The 24,221-nt window shown below is 44.5% G+C and overlaps 1 protein-coding gene across 1 annotated transcript; it reads left to right on the top strand.

Moving 5' to 3' along the window:
- The first annotated feature begins 133 nt into the window (after nt 1–133).
- On the top strand, nt 134–6,596 carry LOC124233672 (zinc finger protein 705A-like). The gene is made up of 5 exons (XM_046650796.1): nt 134–1,000; nt 2,955–3,081; nt 3,809–3,901; nt 4,421–4,503; nt 4,952–6,596. Exons 1-5 carry the CDS (start codon nt 989–991, stop codon nt 5,600–5,602), a joined length of 966 nt encoding a protein of 321 aa, XP_046506752.1. The 5' UTR covers nt 134–988; the 3' UTR covers nt 5,603–6,596.
- Nucleotides 6,597–24,221: the final 17,625 nt, after the last annotated feature.

Here is a 24,221-nt window from a genome sequence, read left to right as displayed (position 1 = left end):
AAATGCTTTCTCTCTGTGTATATACATATATATGCATGTACATATACGTATACCTGTGTGTTGGTAAATACTGAAACCCAGGGATGTTGCAGCTAATGAAGATTAATACAGAACCCGATTTGGAGGATTTCAACTACCACTTGGCTAAACCATCAGACGGAGCATCTAGATTTTCTCCTAAACCCCAGCCACTCCCTATTATCTGAGTGTCCTTGACCTAGAGGATTGAGACATACATGAGAGTAATGTTATGACTCCTATACTCCTGCTACTTTCTCATGCAGGGGATCTTAAGGACTGGACTGGCAGGGTGGGTACCATTGACCCCTCCAAATGGAATAAATCCTTGAATTAATTAACACCATCATACAATAGATTCTTGGTTGCTTGATATCCAGGTCCATGGGGGACAGATCTAAACGTCAGGACTGAGGGAGAGCAGGAAGGGAGTGAGGCTCCAGAGGGCTGCCGTGGATGTTGGAGGACCGCTGCTAGTGCATAAGGCAAGAATAAGGAAACCTGAGAGATTCCACAGTGTTTTCCTACAGGTGGAAACCAAAATCTCCATGTGGCATGAGTCAGGGATCGCCCTGCTTCAGTCACAGAGGGATTGCGTAAGGCTGGATGCTATAGGCTAATTAGCATATAAAACTCAATACTTTTGATGTTCTTATCCATAAGATAGCTGTATTTCTGTGTTTTTTATTATCAACTATAGTCATAGTCGTCTTACTATTGACCCTGGGAGGGGAGGAGAGTCCTCTGTGTCTTTCTCATAGAGGGCACTGCATGTTTTTTGATTAGGCCAGGGGGTCAGACCCAGGTCGTTTGGGTCTGGACATGACAAGTGGGTCATGACAGTCCAGTCCAGTGCACAGGACTGGAGTCTCATGGCTTCTTTCTCCTTCCTCAGCTTTGCCTGCTTAATGCTTGGACTGTCTGTGAGTGAAAACCCAGAGAAAGACAGCTTCCAACTGAGTTATTGACAATGCAGCCACTGGTGAGTAAGGAATGCCTCTTTCTACTGAAGTGACATCCTAGTGCCATTAGATGGGCAAGTGTTTCCTGTTGGTGTGGATGTTCTAAGTGCAGTCAGGTGGCATTCAGGCATTTGAGCTCTAGTGAAGTTTCCCCAGGATACAAGAATGTTTATAATGGATCAGGATCTCCTTGATAACTGATATCCTTCCTAATGTGGCACTCATTTAGCCTCCATTAAGGTTGTATATTTGCAGAAGAGATGAGAGAAGTTTTCTTTCTCTAATTCAGTCCACAGCCTCATTTGGAAATAGTTTACTCATAAATCATGTTATTGGCTCTCATGGTCTAAGGGTTGTGGTGAATGCAGATGAGAGAGATGAGTGAGGAGCAGAACATTACAGTCCAGCAGGGAGGCAGTGATTTCATCAGGTGAGTTCAATTAATCCAGTGTTACAGGTCCTGGGTGAGGACTCTGATGTGTTGAAGGGAACATGAGAAAAGTTTAGGCCACAGAAGTCACGAGGAGCCATTTATTTATTTTTTTCCTATTCTAAATTTAATATTTTGATAGAACATATTTGCACTTTTAGAAACTTCTTAAAAAGATAACTAAAATTCTCGTTATTATTCTTGTCCCCAGTCACGCATTTTCCTTTTTTGTAACCTTTCTTTTCGCATTTGGTAACTGGCGTTAATGTACAAGGAGCATTACTTCCTTAAGTGTGGCTGTGCGTTCAGGAGAAGGCGTAAAGGAAGATTTAATAGGCTGTGGGAATTTTTCAGGAACTAGATAGAATAATCAACCAAGAGGCTTCTTGTATCCGTTAGCAGAGAGACAAGATAAAGACAAGAGAGGGGCCGGCTCCATGGCCGAGTGGTTAAGTTCGTGCGTTCCACTGCGGCGGCCCAGGGTTCAGATCCTGGGTGCGGACATGGCACCGCTCGTCAGGCCACGTTGAGGTGGCGTCCCACATCCCACAACTAGAAGGACCTGCAAGTAAGATATACAGCTGTGTACAGGGGGGTTTGGGGAGATAAAGCAGAAAAAAAAAAAAGATTGGCAACAGATGTTAGCCCATGTGCCAATCTTTAAAAAAAAAAAGACAAGAGAGAGCGGTAACTAGTGTTTGAGGTCCCAGAGGAAATTGGGAATGGGAGTCCTCGTACCACAGGAATGGTCAGGCTAGGACTGTCCTTCAGTACAGCCATCTCCGAGGTCGCTGGCTTGTGCTGCTGTACAATCTGACCTTACAGTTAGTTCTGAACACCTGAGTGCTGTAGAGTTGAGAGAGACTAATGACACTAAGTGCTGTATGAATCTTGTTCAGTTCTAAGGAATGCTGAGATTGCTTCAAGGTTCTTGGACATTTCAATGAGTAGTAGACTAATAACTTGCATTTAATACATGTTTACTTAGATAGGATGAATACATACATTCGTACGTTAGTTCGTTGGATCTGTCAACACTGATAACAGGTTATTAAACCATTTCATAGCTGAGGAATCTGAGGTTTATCTGTGGGAATAGTGTAACCGTAGTCATGGAGTCATGGTTTAAATGTGGCAAATCAAGGTTATTGTTTGCCTTGTGATGAGTCTGTAAAGTTACTTGACATTAATCAGAAAGAAAATTTTAGTTATGAATTTTCAAGGGCAAATTTTATAATCACATGTCTGGAAGTCGTGATTACCAGTTGATTGGAAAATTTCCAGGGAATACCACACCATACTTCATGTGATATTACTTTATAATAAAGGTTTCTTAATTCAGACTGTGTGTCTCTCTGTGATGTGTCTGAAAGGCAGATGCCAGCTCACACTGAGAATGAACTGATGGGAGCCCCAAACTCAGTTTGATCTTCCTACATATCCAGCTCTTCCAGCCCCTTCTTCAGTGCTGTCATCTCAGCCCTCCCACTCCAGACATTGGTGGGGAATGGTCTGTCTAAACCAGAATATCCATGATGTTTTAGGAATCAGTGACGTTTGAAGATGTAGCTATAGACTTCACCCAGGAAGAGTGGGCCCTGCTGGACACATCCCAGAGAAAGCTGTACAGAGATGTGATGCTGGAGAACGTCAGTCATCTGGTCTCCATGGGTGAGTCTGTCAAGATTTATGTTTATAGATAGGTAGGTAGGTATTTATTCATTCAGTCAGTCAACAAGTATCTAGAACAGCTTCTCCATACGCAGTCCAATCTCTGCCCTGATTCTTTCATAGACCTTATAACTACATGAAAGAAAGTGGTTTCTTTGCATTTTATTCATATCTACTTTGTCACCCTAGAATGTAGTCTTGACCACAATTTAACATCTTTCTTGCTTCTCAGTTTCTAACACTCAGAGCAAAACTAGGATCTCAGTGAATATTTTTGAATGCATGAATAAATTGATTAAATATTTTCTAAATAGTTATCCTGCTCTAGTCATTATGCTGAGGCTTGAGACCAGAGGAGTGAAGATAATGGAGCTTTGATTATTCTTGTGCAGCTTATGTTTATTTGCGTCTGTTTGAAAATAATACTCAACCCACTGTGGAGACATTCAGTTTCTTCATTTTTGTAAAGACTGAGGATTCTGCATTCTGTCCTTGAACTTGGGCATGGATATCAGCATCCAGAGGTCCTCACAATTTTGGACACACAACCCAGATTTCTTCCTGGTCTGATGAAGCACCTTCAGTGTTTTCTCTGTTCAGAGTTTTGTTGCCTGAGCTGAACTTCACTGTTCTCCGCATTCTTCCTCAGTAGCCTGTCTTGGACTTGATGATAATGCAGGTTATTAGCTTGGAACTCAAAATCCACCTGCCTTTGTTGCATGAACAGGGTATCAGCATTGCAAATCAGACGTGATTTTCCACTTGGAGCAAGAAGAGCTGTGGAGTGAAGGAACAGGCTTTCTCCAAGGCCAGAGTCCAGGTAGGGAGCAGGGACCTGTGCTTCAGTACGTGGAGGTGCCTGTCAGTAACTGAGCACGTTCTTAGAAATACCAACTCAAGATTTTGTTAAGTGAGTGACATTTTCTAAAATGTAGGTGGAAGACATTGGAGCAGAATGGTTCAGGTGTTGTCATTATTCCTCGCATATGTCAATTGCAATTCACATGTCCTCCTGCCATTGTCTTTGGCTTTAGAGAAAGGAATATTCATGTACTTATTGAAGTTAAACTTTCACATAATAGCTGTTGTCCCTATCCTCCCCTTTGAATGTTTTCCCTCTCTTGACCTACCTAGCATCTTACCTCCATTTTACTTTTTTCATATTTCTGTCCTGAAAATCTTTACTAATTATCAATGTCCTATAATGTTTTTCTTCTTTCTAGATTATTCCCCATTGAATTGTCAATTTTTGAAACATACTCACATGGGTTTTGGTACTTTTCAACATTTTCATCCCCCTACTGCCATTCTAAATATTTATTTTTTTCAATTGTTTTAGGCAGGGAGAGTGGCCTTAAAGAACAAGAAATGATAGACACACAGCATATCGGCAAGAAGGGCTCATCTGCAAACACGCCAATGGTAAGTTTCATGGGTGTTTCCAGGTTGTCCAGTGAAAAACCTGGCAGTGGGAGGTTAGTAATTGAGCACAGTAGCCTGAGTTAGGTTGGGATTAAGCTCTTTATGAGAAAAAACTTGGATAGTTTCAATTTAGTGAAGTAATTACTCGGATCTCAAAACCATAACCTGAAATCTGAAATGAAAGGACAGCTGCATAAACATTGCTCATATGCCTAGTCTTTGAGACATGTTGAAGCCTTCAAAGTTAATCTGTAAGTTCTGCAGTTGTTACGCCACAAAAGAGAAAATCTTTGTGTATGCAGGAGAGTAACACATGTGTATGCAAATGGCATTGGAAATAGTTTAATTGGAGGCTATCATTGAATGATAAGTTTAGAATTCATATGTAAAGGAATGAATGAATGTATGTGAGCAAGCCATTAACAGCCTTTTATCTCCTTCCCTAAAGCAGAAATCTGACACTCCAGAGGATCCCTTTGAACGTAATGATTTGGGAGAAGATTTCACTCATAGCTCCATGTTGACTCAACATTCGTTAACTCACATGGAAAAGAAACCCTGTATCAGCAAACTGTGTCAAAAATCCCTTAGTGACCAGTCATGCTTGAATCAACATAAGCAGATTCTCTCTAGAGGTAAATCCTGTGAGTGCCATCTGTGTGGGAAAGCCTTTAGTAACTGCTCTAGCCTTAGACGACATGAGATGACTCACACTGGAGAGAAACCGTACGAATGCCATATCTGCGGGAATGCCTTTATTCAAAGCTCTGACCTTAGAAAACACAATCTAACTCACACTGGAGAGAAACCATATGAATGTCACCTCTGTGGGAAAGCCTTCAGTCAGTCGTCTAACCTCAGACAGCATGAGAGAACGCACACTGGCGAGCAGCCATATGAGTGTCATCTATGTGGGAAAGCCTTCAGTAAATGTTCTGCCCTTAGACGACATGAGAGAACTCACACTGGAGAGAAACCATATGAATGTCAGCTGTGTGGGAAATCCTTCAGTCAGTGTTCTGCCCTTAGACGACATGAGGGAACCCACAATGGAGAGAGAATCATGAATGCCCTCAGTAAATATTCTGACCTGAGATGACATGGTATTATAATTGTAATGAATGTAGAAGAAACGTCAATCATAGCTTTAACATTTAAACACATCAGAGGACTTACACATTGGAGAAACACTGTAATCAATGTGGAAGATCCTTCAGTCATCCTTTCAATGCTCAAATTTATATGGAAGAGAATCCATATGTGTGAGAAAAGCTTCAGTCAGTGGTCTTACCATAGATGACTTGAGAGAACTCACACTGTAAATATAAGGAATGTAGATATTTTAACCAACAGCCCTAAACTTTAAACACTCTAGAGGACTCACACGGGGAGGACCCCTGGGTCTGTGGTCAGTGTGGGAATACTCTCGTTTATAATTTATCGTTAAACAACATGAGCAGACTCCACTTGGGAGAACTCCTAGGTCTATAATCATTGTGAACAAATATGCAGCCAAGTACCAGGCATAGTGAGCACAGGAAAACTCAGTGAAAGAATAAACACTAAAACAGGATGTGGGAGGATGAAGCCTCTTTGGGAATATCAACTACTTCATACTGAAGAGGCAATTCAATGAGAAATCATGAGAAACCCGTAATTTGTAGACAAGTGATTCACTGAGAAATCATGAGAAACCCTTTAGTTATAGAGTGACATTTATGGCCCATGTGAGGATTCAGATATGCCAAACACTCTCAAGGTCCTGAAAGAAGGAAAGTCTTCAGAGATCACTCATTTCATACACAGGTAACAGTGAAGTTCTACACTGAGTGACAGCAATCCTAAAATCACAGTGGAGAAAGCTGCAGCTGAATTTCACATCAGAAAACAAGTCTAGGAGAAAAGAAAAAGTCTTGCAGAGTCTTTTAGCATACAGATAATACAGAATTTTGAGAAAATATTCATAGGAAAACTTCGGCATATAAATACAAGATAGTAAAGCGATCTGGGATGACTGAATACAGAATTTTGTAAGAAATTAATAGATTATTACTTGTAAATATTTAAACAATAAACAACATTGTTGAAAAGTCTCATATGTTGATGAAGTTCTAGTTTTCTTTATGCAGCTGTGAACACACTGATCTGGGTCTGCACTCCTTGGGATGTGGGTTAGCGATTCAGCCCAAATCTGAGAATCCCTTTTCTCCCACAGCTCCTTCCACACAGCTCAGCTCTGTTCATTCTAACTTCCCACCAACATCAGCTGTCTCTGTCCATGCCCTGGTTGTGACACAACAGGGACTTCATTCTGCTTGACAGGTTTCTCAGTGTGCTATGACCCTGGCCTAGCTGCATCTTGGGGACAGTGTTCTTGACTTCTAATATAAACCGCTGGGTTGTCTCCAGCCCTGTCTCTGCCCCTAGGCAACTACGGGGGCCAGAGAGACAGGCAGCTCTGCCCTCCCAGGCCAAGAACAAGCCTTGGATTTTTTCCAGCAAGCCTCTGAGTTGAACTAAGTAGGGGCAGGAGTTCATGCCATGACCCCATCCCACATCTAACTCTGGTAAGTCCTGAGTTATGCTCCTGCTTGTTCCCCAAAAAGAGCCACTGCTGTACTCCCCCCACAGCAGCCCTGAAAAGAAAACTCCAGCCAGATAAAGTCTCCTAACCCATCAGACACCGCATACCTCCATCATTAAGTTAATGTACTCTTCCCCAACAAAATAAAAGTTTTCAAAGAGGCAGTCTCCCCTGCTTTGCTCCTAGCACTTGGAGATGAATTATCCTTCATCAAACTTCCATACTGAACCTAAAACTCACGGGAAGTGCTCTCAAGAGATAACTCATCTGATCTGTGCTCTTCCCAAGCTCTCACAATGCAAAAATCATAACCTGAGGCCAGTTCATCTCTGGGTGAAATTGATACATCACTATTTTCAAAAATCTCCACAAGTGATTCCACTGTGCAGCCGGCGGGGGAACAGTCACGTCAGGTGTAAGATGATGAGCAACCAGAATTCAACATCTTGGTGCTCAGACTGGAGAGGCAAAGGCTGCATCTGGGAGAGACACATGGAGGTGCAAACCATGTTTAAAGGGAACAAATCAGGGATTAGAAGTCAGACCCAGAGAGAGACCCCAGGTTCTGACTTCCCCTGTCACAGCCCATGAGCCCTTGTTACTAAACCTCTTTCTGTGACTCAGTTTCCTCAGTTCTAAGGTGGAAGTAAGCTTAGTCCCTTTAGAGTTGTAGAGTTGTAATGAGTACTGTTAATGAGTTGATACTGTGTACACCAGGTTGTTATTGCAGGTAGTGGGCACTTTGTGTTTGCAAATAAAGAATATCTTATTTATAAATTAACTTGAGATCTAGTTATACCATGCCTCCTTATCTCATTTTTATATGAAATATTTCATAATCACTGAAAAATATAATTGGTTTGTATTATTACATCTAATCTGCTTAAGACAATATGATTTACCCCCAAGCTCCAGTTGACTCTAGCTGTAATCCTGAATGACGACTAGCACAGGGATCTTTGTGTTCATATGGAGGGCATGCATGCCTTCTGTTTGTCTTGCTGAATCACTGAATTTAAGTATTCCGATTCTTTTAGTGCCAGAATTTTGGAAATTCTAAGTGAAATTGAGCCAACTATCCTGTATATTAATGGAAAAGGATGGTGATAAGGTACCAAGACCATCCAATGTGGAAAGGACAGTCTTCTTAAATGGTGCTGGGAAAACTGGATCTCCACATGCACAAGAAGGAAGATGGACACTTACCTTGCACAATATACAAAAATTAACTCAAAATGGATCAATGATAACAGCTAAAATTATAAAACTCTTATTAGGAAATGGAAAATTTCATGACAGATTTGGCAATGATTTATATAACACCAAAAGCACAGACAATAAAATGAAAAATAGATAAATTGGACATCATTAAAATTAAAAGTTTTTGTCAAAGGACACTATCAAAAGAGTGAAAAGGCAACTCACAAAATGGGAGAAAATATTTTTGAATCATACATCTGATAAGGGATTAACATACAGAATATATTAAAAACTCCTACATCTCAACAACAATAAAAAACACAATCTAATTCAAAAGTGGACAACAGATCTTAATGGAGATGTTATTAAATAAGATATACAAAGAATTATGCATAAACTAGTAAAACATTTCTTATCTAAAACTCTTGAAAAAGGAGATTAAAGGTCAAAATGCTTGACTTTGGGAAGGATGGCTTTATAGTGCAACTTGAGAAATTTTTTATTATGGTAAAGTTTACATAAAAATAACCAGTTTAGGGGATCAACCCATGGCCTAGTGGTTAAGTTTGGCATGCTTGGCTTTGGTGGCCCGCATTCATATCCCAGGAACAGACCTACTCGTTGATGGCCATGCTGTGTTGGTGACCACATACAAAATAGTGCAAGATTGGCACAGACAGTAGCTCAGGGCAAATCTTCCTCAACCACAAAGTAGAAGATTGGCAACAGATATTAGCTCAGGGTGAATCTTCCTCAGCACACACACACACACACACAAATTAACCTTTTCAGGCATTTTATAGAGTAGGATTCAGTGGCAATAAGTACAATTAAATGGTGTGCAACCATAATCTCTAGTACTAAACATTTTCATCACTCTAAAGGGAAATCTCATAACCGTTAAGCAGTCACTCCACATTCCTCCTTCCCCAAACCCCTAAAAATCAATAATCTACTTTCTGTCTCTGGATTTGCTTGTTCTGGATACTTCATATGTATGGAATCATACAATATGTGAACTTTTGTGTCTGGCTTCTTTCCTTTAGCTTGATGTTTTCAAGGTTCATCCACGTCATAGCATGCATCTATAATCTATTGCTTTTTATTGCCTGAATAATATTTTACTGAATGGGTGTACCACTTGTGTTTATCCCTTTATCAGTTGCACATTTGGTGGTTTTCACCTTTTGGCTGTTGTGAATAACACTGCTATGAATATTCAAGCCCATATTTTTGTTTGAACACCTGTTTTCAATTCTTTTGGTATATACATAGAAGTGGAACTGCTGGGTCTTATGGCAATGCTATACTTAACTTATTGAGGAACTGCCAGACTGCTTTCCACCGAGGCTGCACAGTTTTGCATTCCCACCGGAAATGGAGAAGGGTTCCAATTTCACCACATTCTCCTCCACACTCATTTCCTCCCCACTGCACATGAAAACAAAAGCAAAACAAAAAACCCCAAACAAAAACAGAAAACCCTCATCAAAGTAGCATTTTTCGTAGTAGGCAAAAAGTGGAAACAGCTAGATTTTATGTAGAGAATTGAGCACTTGGAAACACACAGAAAGAGTCTTCTTCTTCTGAGTTGGGAGCCCAGCTCGCTTCTGCTGCACCGTTCTGCTCTCAGTGAAGATTTGTTCACACTCTCTGTGCTGCTCCCCATTGGACACGCTCAGTCTAATATCACACACCTGCAGTGGTAGCCTGGTTGAATTATTTCATTTGCCTCTTCACCCCTAACAAGAGGGAGATGGACAAATAGGAATGAATATCGCAAATGGCACCTCGGAAAAGAAGAAATGTAGCGAAATGAGTTGAAGGAGAGGGCTCTCATTTTGCAAATCGAGATTATAAAACCTACCCTTGATACCAGATCTCTTAATCTCAAACTCATGTGCCCGATGAGCAGTGAGCCAATCACTGAGACATCTGTGCTTGGAGATGGAGAAAGCTTTATTCAAATTGGCCAAAACAAAAAGGCAGGTTCTCTTAAATCCACCTCAAGGAGAGAAGAGAGCAGGGGGGGTTACAGAGCTAAGGGATTTGGCGGGAGGAGTTTTAGAGAAACAAAGAGATAATCTGTGTTTCTTTCACTGCAGATAAACCCTCTGGCAATCTGACTTCTGGGCATCAGTGGCAGCTGGGGGCTGGTTATCTGGTGATGTAATTTACTTGAAGACATTCTTTTTCTCATGTAAAATAAACTCACAAATCCCTGTGGCCCTTGAGTCACCCCTCAGGTTGAAAAGAAAACAGCAAATTGACAAAATTAACTTGATTTCATCTGTGTCTGTGTTGGGGACAAGGTTGAAAGGTGATCTTATTGAATGTTTACAGCAACCCTCAGGCACCTGGACTCCCCCTCAAGGTTGTTGTCAAAATTCGAATAGGTCCTTAAATAGATAACACAGCACCGGATCTTATTCTCAGTGCTGTACTTGGTCCCCTCACTAATCTCACAGTAGCCCTGTGAGTCAGATCCCATTACCATCCTTTCTACATACAGATGATAAGGAGACAGAGAACGTTTAATGAAGACACACCCTAGACCCTTGGATGAGGGATTAAACAGGCGGGGTCTCAAACTCAGGCAGCCCAGATCCAAAGCAACTTCATTACACCTTACAGGGTGTGGACATTAGTACTCCCCATTTTGGTTCAAGATGACTTCAGATCACGGAGGGGAGGAGCTGGGTGGGTCTCATTTGGGCCACTTCTGGTGAGTGATGCTCACAGAAAGAAAACTGTTAATGTTTCTATCTCCTTAATTTATTTGAACTTTTCCTATTATAGGTATATTCCTTGATGGAAAGGCTTTCAGGAACTTAGTTCATTTCTCAGGGTAAAACGTGCTTTACAATTCTCCTTGTATCGTTTATTCAATCCGTGGAGACAATGTTCATTCATAGGAGCTAGGACATAAGAACTGGAACTCTGATTTCTATTGTCTCACCTCCTTCATTCTCAGAATTTCTTAGTTTTTTCCTAAGTAAATTCATCTCCACAATGATGGGCAATAAATTTAAAGGGATTTATTCAAGGAAGTATTCTCATTAATTTCTCTCTTTGACACAAAAAAGATCCAGCTGAAACTTCCCCAGACAATGCAAAAATCTGTGTTTCTGTTCATAAACATGGCGCCAAATTTGACTAAATAAAATATTTGTTGCCAAAATAAAGGTCAAAAGTCCATACTGTAATGTACGCTGACGAAGGACAAGCTGAGAAATGTTTGCTACACTTATGGACAATAAAGGGATTGATGAACTAATGAAGGGAGTAGGGAATTCAGAACCGGCTTCCTTCCCGTCACCATAGACACCACAGTCCGCGTGCAGGGGGCGGGTCTTCGGAGGGGCGGGGTGAGGCTCCACAGGAGAGGGCAGGACCAGCCCAGAGTCAAGCAGTCCCTGCTGGGATTGCGACCCTGCTGTCTCAGCGCCCTTGCCTGGGATCCCTGTGTTCTGGGCCTGTCCCATTCCAGCTGGCGACGTGACAGCCAATGAATTCACCGGTGAACTGGGGACACCTCCTGACTGCACAGGGCGGATAGTGGGATGGAGGAGGGAGGCAGGCGGGGCTGAGGAGGAATTCCCAAGGATGTCAAGACGGTGGGGAGCCACATGACGTCACAGATGCCTCGTTGAGACGCACCCTGAGCATCAGCCTGGATTGGCTGGGCGGCAGCATGGGCAGGATAGACGTCAGGTCTTCAGGACCGGAAGCTGCATGGAGTCTGTGGGGAGGGAAGCTCTCCGCTCTCGCTCTTCTGCTACCTCTTCTTTCCCGACCCCCTCAGAGTCCACCTGCTGAAGAGGCCGCCCGACCCGCCCTCCTCTGGGTCTCAGCACAGACTCAAGTCCTCACCTTCCCGCCCGCATCCTCCTTCCTCACCCTGGGGGCAGGTCAAGAAGGAGAGATCAACAAGATGAGCCCTTGGGATTTGGGAAGGAAATGCCAAAATCCACGTGGTCAGGGGGAAGTGAAAACAGGAAGCACTTCACAAGGCCGAGCAATATCGTGAGCTCAGGGACCCTAAAAACTGTTATAGAGATCCCAGAAAGCCTAGGGAACTCGGGCTGACAAGGGGAATGGAACTGTAGGTGCAAAGGAGAGCACTGTGCAGAGAATCCTGAGCAGAACAGCAGAGCAGAAAGAGAAAACCCCGGAATGGGCAGTTACCACACCTTTCTAGGAATTTTTACAGTGTTGAGAAAGAGCAGAGCTTTCCCTTCCCAGATGGAACAGCGCTCACATGGGCAGAGGCTGGATGGACAACTGAGAGAGCTGCATCAGAGCAAGGGCGCACTGCACGCAGCACAAGTCAGAGAGGAAAATGTAGATCAATCTTTGGAACAAAGCTCAGCGCCCTAGGGAGCCTTGTCATCAGAAGTTCTGGATCTGCAAGAGGATGAGAGAAAGGCGTGCTCACCACTGACAGCTGTATTTGGTGCATTTTCTTCTCCACTACAGCAGAAGAATAAGCATGTGAGTCCACATTAAGGGATTATTCACGAGGTGTCACCAGCGCAAAGGCTGTCTCCCCCTGCGGTGGAATAATCTCCCTGACCAGGCACACCCAGACAGCAGTGTGTCCTTCGTAGGGTCGTGTCCGCAATCCTGGGCCCCCTGGCTGGCCTCTGACTGAGTGAGGAAGGCCTCCCCCATCCAGGGAGTTGGGGGCAGGGAACTCTGAAGGCAAGAGGTTTCTGGCATTCCTAGAGGAACCACAGATGCTGAGCAATGGTTCCTCACTGTGTGGCTCCTGCTCCTCACAGGCTTCTCCTCTGAGCAGATCCAGTTACCCTGAACATTCATGTCCCTTTGCTTGGCGTCTTCCAAAAACGGCAAAAGTGGAAGGGGCTCGTGCAGTTTTTCTCCCAACATTTAATTATGAAAATTTCAAAACACAAGGGAAATATGAAATAATTTTTTATTTAACCCCATATTCCCACAGTGTTGATTCTACCATTAACATTTGAATGTACTTGCTTTATGTGTATCTGTCCATGTGTTCATAGTCCTTCCGTCAACCTGTCTTAATTTTAATCCATTTCAAGGACTGTTACAGACATCGGTAACATGTGCCCTGAATAATTCAGAGTGTGTAGTACTAGAGTTCAATATTATTACAGTTTATTTTACCTAAAAATTGCACCCTATCAAATGCACATCTCTTAAGTGATGAGTTTTCACAAGTGCGTGTACCTGTGGAACCCAAGCCCCTTCGAGTTGTAGACCATGAGCCTTATGTCCACAAAGCCCCCTCTCACCCCTTCCCAGTCAGTCCCCACATCGAATCAGGAAGGACAACCACTGTTCTGATTTTTCTGCCTCATGGGTACATTTTGCCTGTTCTAGAACTTCACATTGAATCATACAGTGTGTACTCTGACTCAGCATAAGGATGTCGTGTGTATCAGTCATTCTCCTCTGTCATCAGTTTGAATTCTTGAAGCCCGGAGTCACCCCTCCCTGCCCGCTGCAGACAGGATTCCGCACATCCTTCCTACCAGTGCCCAGCTCCAAAGAGCCCACAGGGGGCAGGACGCCTGGGCAGGGGGCTCACTCACATGGTGGCCTCCCAGGGACACGGCTCTGAGTCCTGCTGCGTTTCACCAGCTCCCCAGCTCCCTGACAGCAGTGGGCTCATGCAACACACTCCGTGCTGGGCCCCTGCCCTGGGCTTGACTCGTGCTTCAGAGAGAGAAAGAGCAGCGTGTATGTGTGTGTGTACAATTCACTGTGTGCGTGAGTGTGTGTTGTCAGATAATAGCTCTCATTTATTGAATACCTACAATGTCCTAGACTTTGTGATTGTCCTTTCCACACAGTACGTGGTTAGTAATGACAGTGTCATTTCGCCTGTCTGATTAGATCCAGCAGGCAGGGGATTCCCTTTCATCCTGGCTGCCTCTGCCCTGTTCCTCACCTGCGTGGAGAAGCCACGGAGAAGCTCCCAGGACAAGGGACACACAAAGCAGCCACAGCCGGGCCACGTTGCTGGGACATTAGGAAAACTCTTTCTTGTGTTAACTGTCCCCACAGGATGGGGTAGAGAGCTGGGAGAGAGCCAGTCCACCGATAACCTCTTGGCAGGGCTTCATCTAGAAGCACCCTCATCTCTGTTCCCCTTCCCAGGACTTTGCTTCCAGTTTTAAGACAGTTCCAGAAAATCAGTAGAACACCTGCAAAGACCAGTCCTGGGTTGTTTGCAGCTTCCTTGAAAACAGTCCCCTAACTGGAGACCAAGTCTGGGCTGCTGAAGATGGAAGGAGAAGTGCACTGCTCTCCTTGGACTGTGAGAGAGGCTCTGGGTGGGTGGAATTGTGGGGAGAAGACAGGAGCAGCGGCTGAAAGGCAGGAGACATTGAGTGTATGTGAATGACAGTGCATGGCCTGGGTCAGGAGGATCCCGGCGGTTACATGACAGGTCGTGGTGATGCCCAGGAAGAACATGCTCCTGCAGGCAATAGGGAGCCAGTGCAGATATGGGAGGAGGGAGCTGCACGAAGAGGAGTGATGTTAGAGATTCCTGGGGATCTGTAGATTTCTTCCCCCATCACGGGTAGGTGAGCAGCTGTCCCTGCCTGAACGCCCCTCCCTGCTGGTGGAGCTGCCTCCCCTGCCCTCAGATGCACCTCCCCCACTTCAGACTGGGATCCCGATTCACCCTTCATCTGGCAGAACGTCCACGGCTGCCGTCGCCTTCACATCATTTGCTAGGTAGTCAGAACAGGAGACACAGAACACAGATCTGGTTACTCAGCAGCACTTTCTCCAGGGCAGTCCTCTGAGTAGCTGCAGAAGCATCTGACCCCCACTGGCTGACATTACAGCAGACCCATTTTAGACCCTTTCTCACAGAAAGAGGAAGGAAAGAGTAGAAAAAAGAAAACAATGTAAGTCCAGTCCACTCTCCCAGAGCCTTGCTGCAGCTTCCGGGGAGCTGGGAGTGCATCCCCGTGCTGAGGAGCAAGGCCTGTCCTGGGGCTGCTGCTCTGGTCCATCCTGCCCTGGGGTCTGCACAGGGGGTCTGCACAGCAGGTTCCAGGAGTGGCCTGGCCCTGCAGGGGGGCTAGTCCTCCAGAGCGGGGGGAACACCAGTCCTTGGTGGGAGCTTTGGGGAGGTGGGAGGTGGGAGCCCCAGTCACTGTGGGACCCCACCGGGGGGTGAGGGTCGTGGCAGGGAATGCATCAGTGAGTGTCTCCATGAGGCCCGTTAGGCTGGGGCCTGGAACCTGCATCTTAATCCTCAGGGAGAGAGTGGGGTTGGGGCTGTGCACTGGGGGGTCCCCGTGGGTTTCTCACTTCCTCCCCCGACTCTGGGTAAGAATAGGGGTGTTTAGAGCCCCTCACCAGTACAAGCCCCTCACTCCAGGGTCTCTGGAAGACCCTCGGGCTAAGGGATCCGGTCAGCAAGCCCCACCCCCTCCTCAGGGCACCCTCATGGAACTGGAGGGAGGGGGAGGTTGGGGCAGGAGTTGGTGGGAGGCACGCCAGAGGGCAGGTGGGACCCTTGGAACGCACCCTGGAGGGGACCAGGGCCTCTGACAGCCTTTCTAAACTGACAGGGAGCCACGGGGCTGCACCTCTGGGGTCACTGTCACTGCTTTACCTGGTGAGAACCGGGCAGCCGGGGCCCTCTTGTCACCGTGTCCCCTTCCGCGGCGCTGGGAGCCCCACCTGCCTGGGGGCGGGCAGCTCGCGGTTCCTATTTGATAATAATGACCATGCCCCTTATTCCTTTAAGGGTTAACGATTGGCGAGCATCTAGTTCAGATGCAGTTTAAGCAAGGGATAATCAGTTTTTAAATTATTTAATGACAAATATTTAAATCAAGTGTTAATAATTCAACTCATTATGAATTTAATAGTTACAATAGTAATACCTAAAAAACGGGAAATTCTCTCGTTTTACCACGTTTTCTCTCTCGAGCCATTTCCGTGGAAAGGACAGGCAGGAGAGCCAGCGTGCAGAGCTTTCCCGCCTCCACGTCTGAGCGGATCCACGAGCAGCAACAATAATGATAATAATAATAATAACGCGCTCCCGCGAGTGCCCTAGTCACCGCCCTCCGTTTCCGAGGGTCTTTGTGAAGTGCGGGCCTTGATCCCAATGAAGCCTCCTCCCAGGGCTCCGGCCACACCTGCGGGCTCCGTGGCGATGACCCCGTTACCCACATACAACCCCTCCGGGGTCCTTTGATTCCTCGTTAGATGTTTTCGTTTGTTTGGAGACAGTTCTGTAACAAGTAACGCCATTTATGAAGGGATTCATTTGTTTACTAAAACAGCAAACTAAGTTTTTAAGAGAAGTAACCTGCCTGGGCCTCCCAAGCAACCCTGGCTCCTTAATCAGGGCAAAGTCCTAAAGGCGCCTCTGATGACACTGAGGCCTCCTCCCCAGCCCGCGCCTCCCTCTGGACGACGAGCAAAGCCCCTTGCAGGCGGGGGCCACTGAGGGTCAGTTAACTCCAGCATGTACTTACTTATTCCAACACTCACACCAGTATAGACTCATACATATAGCTCGTATGTGAATATTATCATATTCATATATTATTTTATATAGTATTATATTAAAGGTACATAACGCTTTTTTAATTTTTATTTTTATCATTCTCTACCCTTTGTCAGCTGCTGTGATGCACTGGGACAGGCCGTTATTGTCACAGTCTTTGCCATTTACCATAAATCCTTTCCCCACTCCTCCCTGATTCTTATTCCCCTACCCATCCCTCCAGGAGCCCCCGGGAAATCTACTGCTCCTTCTGTGGCTGTCCTCACTCACTCTCCCCTCACTCTCCTCCTTCGCGGGGCGCCTGCGAGGGGCCACAGCTCCCGCGTCCTCTGTTGCCTCCTGGCTCCTCTCAGACCCTCAGGTGCTGGTCTCTGCTACCACCGCGCAGCGCTCCCTGGAGCCCAAACCACAGGGTCTGCGCGCCCCCTGGTGGCCACGGCGGCCGCGTCAGGTGTGTACACGTCGCTGACTCTACTAGGAATGATAATGATGGCAAAAATGAAGACAAACCACTTTAAAATACTTCTAGCCCTTGGAAGGTACTTTATTTATAGGGATATCTGTAAAATGGAAAGCCATTCATGGAATCAGATATGTTTCTAATGAAATAAATAATTTAATATTTCATTAATGGAAATAATAAGCCAATAGAGCAATTTCTGTGACGGGGCAGGCAAGTGTCTTTGTTTTTTTTTGAGGAAGATCAGCCCTGAGCTAACATCTGCTGCCAATCCTCCTCTTTTTCTGAGGGAGACTGGCCCTGAGCTAACATCCGTGCCCATCTTCCTCTACTTTATACGTGGGACGCCTACCACAGCATGGCTTGTCAAGCGGTGCCATGTCCACACCCGGGATCCTAACCTGCCAACCCCGGGCCACCGAAACAGAATGTGCAAACATAACGGATGCACCATAGGCCAGCCCCAGTGTCTTTATTTTTATTTTAAAATATCCCTTGGTTATTTCTAAATTTCATAATGATAATAATAATAAAAGAACAATAAAATTCCTTCCTTTGTTAGCATCCTATATCCGGTCGGCCAATTTACTGAGAAGGATGTCAGCGAGATGTCCACAGTAAAAACAGTTTCAAAATACTTTTCAACAGGTCACCCCCTGTGATTAAGATATTCATATACTGATGGTAAAAACCATCCCCAAAGGCTTTACAGTGGGTTCGTTTCTCGGCATGGATTTCACTTCTCAGAATCACTGTGAGGGATGAATAGTTCAGGAACATCTGGAATCTCTTTTAATGAAATGAGTTTCTGGGGTTAACTTACTAAAGAAGATATAAATAATAATAACTACAATATTTTCCAAGTTCTGCCTGTGAGCGGATATTTCATTTTGAGAGATTTATGTGAAAGAGTCAGATGGCATTGAGATTTTATTTTAATAACTAACCCCTGGTCCTGTCTTAATTTAATAATAAAATGATATAAAATTATTTTTAAAAATCTCCTTAGTTTAGAGCACAATTCCTGATTTGGGCACGGAAGGGAGGTAGAATAAAACTCGGAAGGACTTCCATGAAATCTTCTCTTGATTATGATAGTTTTCACTTTTTCCCTCACCCTTGATACTTGAGTATTTAAATATGAAATTAGTTTTTGATCTTGTTACACCCTTGCATGCCCTGGCAGGAGCTTTATGTGGAGAGTTTCTGTGAAGCAGGGGGTCACTCTGCAGGATGAAGAGGTAGAAGCATCTTTGAACACTCAAGGACCCTGAGGAGATGTGGAGTGTGATCAGGGAGGGACACGAAGAAACCCTGGTCCCACCTCCTGGTGGAGGAAGTAGAGATGAAGTCAGTCAGAACTGTGAGGACGGCCCTTGGGTCCAATCTCTGGGCACTCATTGTCCGGGGGACACTCAACTCCCCCCAACCCCGGCCCCTGCCTCTGGTTTGTGAGTGAACAGGCTGCCTATGGCGGGGAGGGGCAGCGAGGTTCCTTCTGAACCCTCACACCCACGCAGTTGAGGACCTGTGGGTCAGGGGCAGAGCTTGGCCCAGACATTGGCGCACTGAGTGGCTGTAGGAACAGCAGCAGGTGTTGGGGCTTCTCTGCACCTCTCCTGTGTCTGAGGATGCGATGTGCTGACCACAGACATTAATCCAAGTCCAAGTAGGCCTAAATTCAGTTGATTGAGGCCCAGCTTGGGGCAAATTGGTGTCCTGGCTGAGCAAATAGGGGCCTTGTCTGAGTCAATTTGACCCAGGATGAAATGGGACTTGTCTCAGTGTCCAGTCCTCCTGGGGAGAGGTGGGGTCATGTCCCAAAGCTGGGTGAGGTCAGTGACTGCTGAGACCAATAGAAGAGGAAGGGAGACTCACGGCCTCCTTTCTGCCCCAGGACTTAAGACAGTTGTGTCTTCCACTTCCCTCTCTTGGGACACTGTTTTTGGTATCCCTAAGCCACCGTTTAAGAAGTCTGCCCACCCTGAGACCAGCACAGGGAGAGGCCGTGTGCAGGTGTCACCCAGGGGCACAGGACCAGTAGGGCCCAGCCTCGCAGTCATGACCTTCAAAGCACCAGACCAGTGAGCGAGGCCATCCTGGGCTTATGAGACCAGCACAGACACCACCTGAATCCCATCCAGGGGCCCCAGTGGAGACCACGGGGAGCAGAATCACCCAGGAGAGTCTTTCTGTTCCTAAGGTATTCTTGGTGACATGGGTTATTGAAAGCAGGCAGTGTTACAAATAATCTGAACTGATAGATAGACATGCAAATCATAATGTCTGATTGTGTCAATTAAACATTTGTTCCATTGAAACTTTAATATTAAATATAATTCTCATTAAAATATATGGAAGATGACTGAGGACCAAGCTTCTATGTAGATCAATGTATGTTTACACGAATATACATGCGTGCATGTGTGTATAATTTAATTAGAATATTTTCCTAAGTTTTCATGAGGACGTGTTTGCCAATGATCCTATCTTAGAAGTAGGAATGAGAGGTCAATGGCGTGAGGGAATTTTACCTTCGATTTCACACTTTTTTTACTGCATGCCCCTGACAAGAGAGCACCCTTGTCCTAAATACCACCTAAAGCAGGATTTAGGGACAATCCATGGAGGAAAGGAGGCCCTGGTGAGTCCATCTCCCCCTGGAATGCAGTCCCCTGACTGTCCCCCGCCCTCTGTCAGGGAGACAAATGGACCGCCAAGGGCCCCTGGTTGAAGCAAGACCCCAGAGCCCCAGTTCTCTTGGTGAAATGGCTCCATCCTCAGCTTGACATGCCCTTCTCACCATTAACTCAGGGACTAAATGCAAGAAATAAGCAACAGTTCTCACCAATATCTTCCCTACATCCTGTGACAAAACCTCAGGACTGGTCCCTTCACACCTGTGTCTCTGTTTATATCATTCACAGCCAGAAATCTGAGCCTTCACAGTCATTCATGGACATATACTCATCTCCATAAAGTCCCTAAACTACATCCCTAAACTGACCCACCCCCATCCCACTGCCTCCCCAACCCTCCACTGTGCCTTCTTGTCTCCTCTACAGACAATGGCTGAAAGCTCGTGTGTTAGAGACGTGACGATTACCGGCATTTTCTTTTATAGTGCTAGCAAAACTATCTAATCTCAAGGACATCCATTACAGTAACTCTGAGGCCGCTCAAGGAAACTGGTCCATCATCAAGAACATTGTTCTTAAACAGAGAGGAGCATTTCTGTCTTCACATGGAGGCCTTTCAACATGTCTCCTTCAATGAAGCACAGCTGTGCCTGGTCATGGAGGAGAAAGGGCATCTTCCAGGAGAGCAGGTGGAGCGAGGAGGGCAGCACAGGGTGGAAGGAGGGTCGCTCAGGAGAGAGAGCGTGTCCACTTCCCCAAGGCTGATTGTGACAGGGAGGCCCCTGAAATCCAAAGGCACGTTGTTGCCATTTTTTGTCCTTCTCTAAGCTCGTACTCAGATTCACAAGTTGATTAGAATGGTTTGGTCCCTTAAACTATTATTAATAATTATAATAATTTTTTGCCAATTATTTTTATTTTATTTGTCTCCTTTCATGGTAACAAACTTAAGAAAAGATGGTTCTGTCTAGGTTAACTTTTCTCTTTGTCTATATATTCCTCCTCTGTCATGATTCTATTTATATATTGTGCTATTTTTCTCCTCTTTTGGTTGCTTTACAAATATCCTCATCAGCGGAAGCATCGATTTTCTGAGGCCTGAGGGAGGAAGGGATTTCCACAGGCCAAGCGGGAGGACGAGGGCAGATGAAGTGAAACTGTTGACAAAGAAGAGTTCAGTCAACAACAATCAGCACATATAAATGCAGAAAGGTTTGAGGGCTTCATCTGGAGAGTACCTTTAGGAGCAAGCTTTCCATCTTGCTTTTACAAATGCATCCTGAACCCTCCCTCGCTTTTCCTGCTCAGACCGGGTTTCCCACCATCCTGAACTTCAGGCACCTTCTTGCAGGTGTCCCCAGGAGGAGGAATCTTCGTTCCTGTTTCTGCCCACGTCAGTTTCTGGGGGCTTACTTTCTCTGTCCATTTCTTCTCTTGGTTTTGTTTTTCTTAGCGTTTTCTCACTTTTGCCTCATCTTCTCCTTCAGTGTATAATTTATGTGGAGGAACATATATTTCACTATTTAAAATAATCACAAACGTATACTTTTATTCTTCACCTACAAATTTTAAAAGATTTCATTATTTTAACACGTATGTTGAAATTTAGAAGATTTTCAGGGCATTTTATACAATTTGTAAATTCTCAGGGAGGAATTGATTCGTGCACTTATTTCTAAACTTCTGTGTGGATTAGTGCATCACGTGTTCTTGACTTAAAGGATAGACAGAGAACATATTCCTTGATAAATATATTTTCATTAGAACAAGAAATCACTCCTATAGTCAACAAATTATAATTTATTAATCGGATCCATTAAATAAAACAAAAACTCGTCAAGTAAATTTTCCAAGCTATCCTTAATGGTGTTAGAAAAATATATCACATCCGCTTATGAATTGACTTAAAATTCATTTACAATGGACAAGAAATACGTGTTTGCTAAGTCAGTGATGTTGACGAATGTGTCAATTTTCCATATTTGGGACAAATTTTGACAAGTTGTTTTCAGCAAATTGCTTGTAGACAATGTGTTGTGTTCAGTAGTTATGATGGAAGTGGCGTTCTGGAGCCTGTGTGGATGCAATGCACCTCCACGTAGAATCAAGGCATCATGAGGGCTACTTTGTTAAAAGATAAATAAGGCATATTAAAAATTTTGAGAGCTTGTTTGAGCAGAAATTGATTTGAATCGGAGAGTGCCAACCTGGAAATTGTTAGGAGAGCTCCACCAACAAGAGCTGGGGAGAGACTTCTATAGAAAAAAGGCAGAAGCAAAGTGAGAAAAGTATTGATTGGCTATAGCTTAAAGCCTGCACAGCTGTTTGTGATTGGTTGTCCCTAGGTTTCAATTTCATAACTTTGAGGCATTAAAAGGCTTAAATTTTGGTTTGCTTACATAGGCCGCCAGGGAGTTAGAGCCACCTCAGTCTAATGGCCTCACTATTTAATTAACAACTTCATTTATTCTTCCTATCAAAATCACAACCTGTGAAAGTCGATGTATGTGACTTCACTTTTCTATTGTCACTCGCCTAAAGGACTCAGGTATGTCCTAACGCCTGTTGCATCAAGGGAGCTTGCTCATGGTTGTATTAAGTTTCCCCCAAGCATAGTTTAAAGTGATTTTTTTGTCATGTGCCGATTTTCCCCCAGGAAACTAGTTTCCACCAAATTATATGTATTTGCAAGAAGACCCAGCTCTAGCCTCTGTCTGCATCATCTTCAGTGCTCGTGTCTGGGAATAATTCCTGAACCTCTCTGCTTTCTTTTCTTCTCCTAACAAGGAAGGGACAAGGATGAGCTCACCGGCCTTAATGTTATTTTAAAAGGGACACTATGTTCTTTAATAAAGTTCAGTTTCTCCTTATATATGTTCATTCGAGTCGCTGTTCTTGGTTCCAGTTTGCCGTCGGTAATTGTCCAGATAACTGAGACACCTTCATGCTGAGCCGAAGCAGTGAGCTCTTGCCTTTGTGGTAGTGAAATAATAGGACTGGTTTCAAGGTGCAGAGTGACATATGGTGTCTCTAAAGGTTACACTTCATTTAGAGGATTATTTTTAATAAAAACAATCCATTTTAAATTATGCTTTTATTATTAAAATTCCCTTTTACTCAAATAGTAACAGAATTATTTGAAGATTTTCAAGAGTTGGAGAAAGAAAGACTCTAAAGAAGGTTAAAAATTAGAATAGATAAATTAGATTATAGATTTTTTAATCAGTTCTTCTCATAGAATTTAAAAAATGTACTATAAATATAAATGCAATCAAAGAATTTGGTTATTAACAGTGATCCTTAGTTTGTAGTTTGCTTTTTGTTTTTGTGAGTTAGTTGAGCATTGGGTCCCCCTAGCCCTCTGTGTCTTGCTCATGTCACTCCTCAGTCTTTTCCAGAACTATTTTGTCACCTCTCATAGATGGACATGGTCATATAAAAAGTTAAATCCAGTCATTTCATCTCCAGAACAAAAACACAGAAGAATTTTAAAGGAGAACATCTTCCCAGTGTTGCCATATAGCATCTTAAAACATTTTTTAAAGGCAGCTGCTCACATAAGAGCAATAAAACAAAACCGCTCTCCCAGGGCCCATCCCGTGAACTTGTATGGGGAGCCTTGTTTCAAGGTTTCGCGGCATGTTCCCTGGGAGGCCTCGGATTGTTGTCTTCCACAAAGGAGATGAAAACCACTCTCCGTGTCGTTGCTGCTTTAATATCCCTGTAAACTGTGGTTAGTTTACCAGCAAAGGGTCCAAGCAGAGTGGGCAGCCTCAGAGCTGTGGCACAGCAGGGCCTGACTGAGGGTGTCTTGTCTCCTCCTCTCAGCGGCCAGGTCCATCTTCCCTCAGCCCTGCAGCAGAGGCCGTGGAGGATGGGGGCGGGACACCCTTGAAGATTAGCTGATTTGTCAACTTACCAATGACACGTTAAGACTACTGATCTAACAGATAATCTGCATTCTTGTTGTAGCACTTTCATTAATGTGCACGTGACCATCCCTGGCCCCTAGCTCTGCGTCCTCAGATCACAGATGGCAACCGAGTTTTCCTACCCATGGTGGGTTCCACTACCTCGCAGTACAGTGACACAGACAAATCCTCCCAGGTAAGAAAGCAGGCCCTCAGATCCTTTGAGAATTTCCTCTGCAAGACATGTGTCAGACCTGGAGATTCTTAAATAAAGAAGATGTTGAGTGACAAGTAGAACTGTCTCTAAACTGGGTCTAGCATCGCCCACTCAGAAAGGACGCCCCTCACGACGTTAGTCTCCCGTTATCCACTGCTCAGTGGCTCTCCTCCTTAC

The sequence above is a fragment of the Equus quagga genome, unplaced genomic scaffold (assembly GCF_021613505.1).
Source record: "Equus quagga isolate Etosha38 unplaced genomic scaffold, UCLA_HA_Equagga_1.0 208928_RagTag, whole genome shotgun sequence".
Classification (NCBI taxonomy): domain Eukaryota; kingdom Metazoa; phylum Chordata; class Mammalia; order Perissodactyla; family Equidae; genus Equus; species Equus quagga.
Note: the sequence above shows the minus strand (reverse complement) of the source record. Positions and strands in the feature narration are given on the sequence as shown.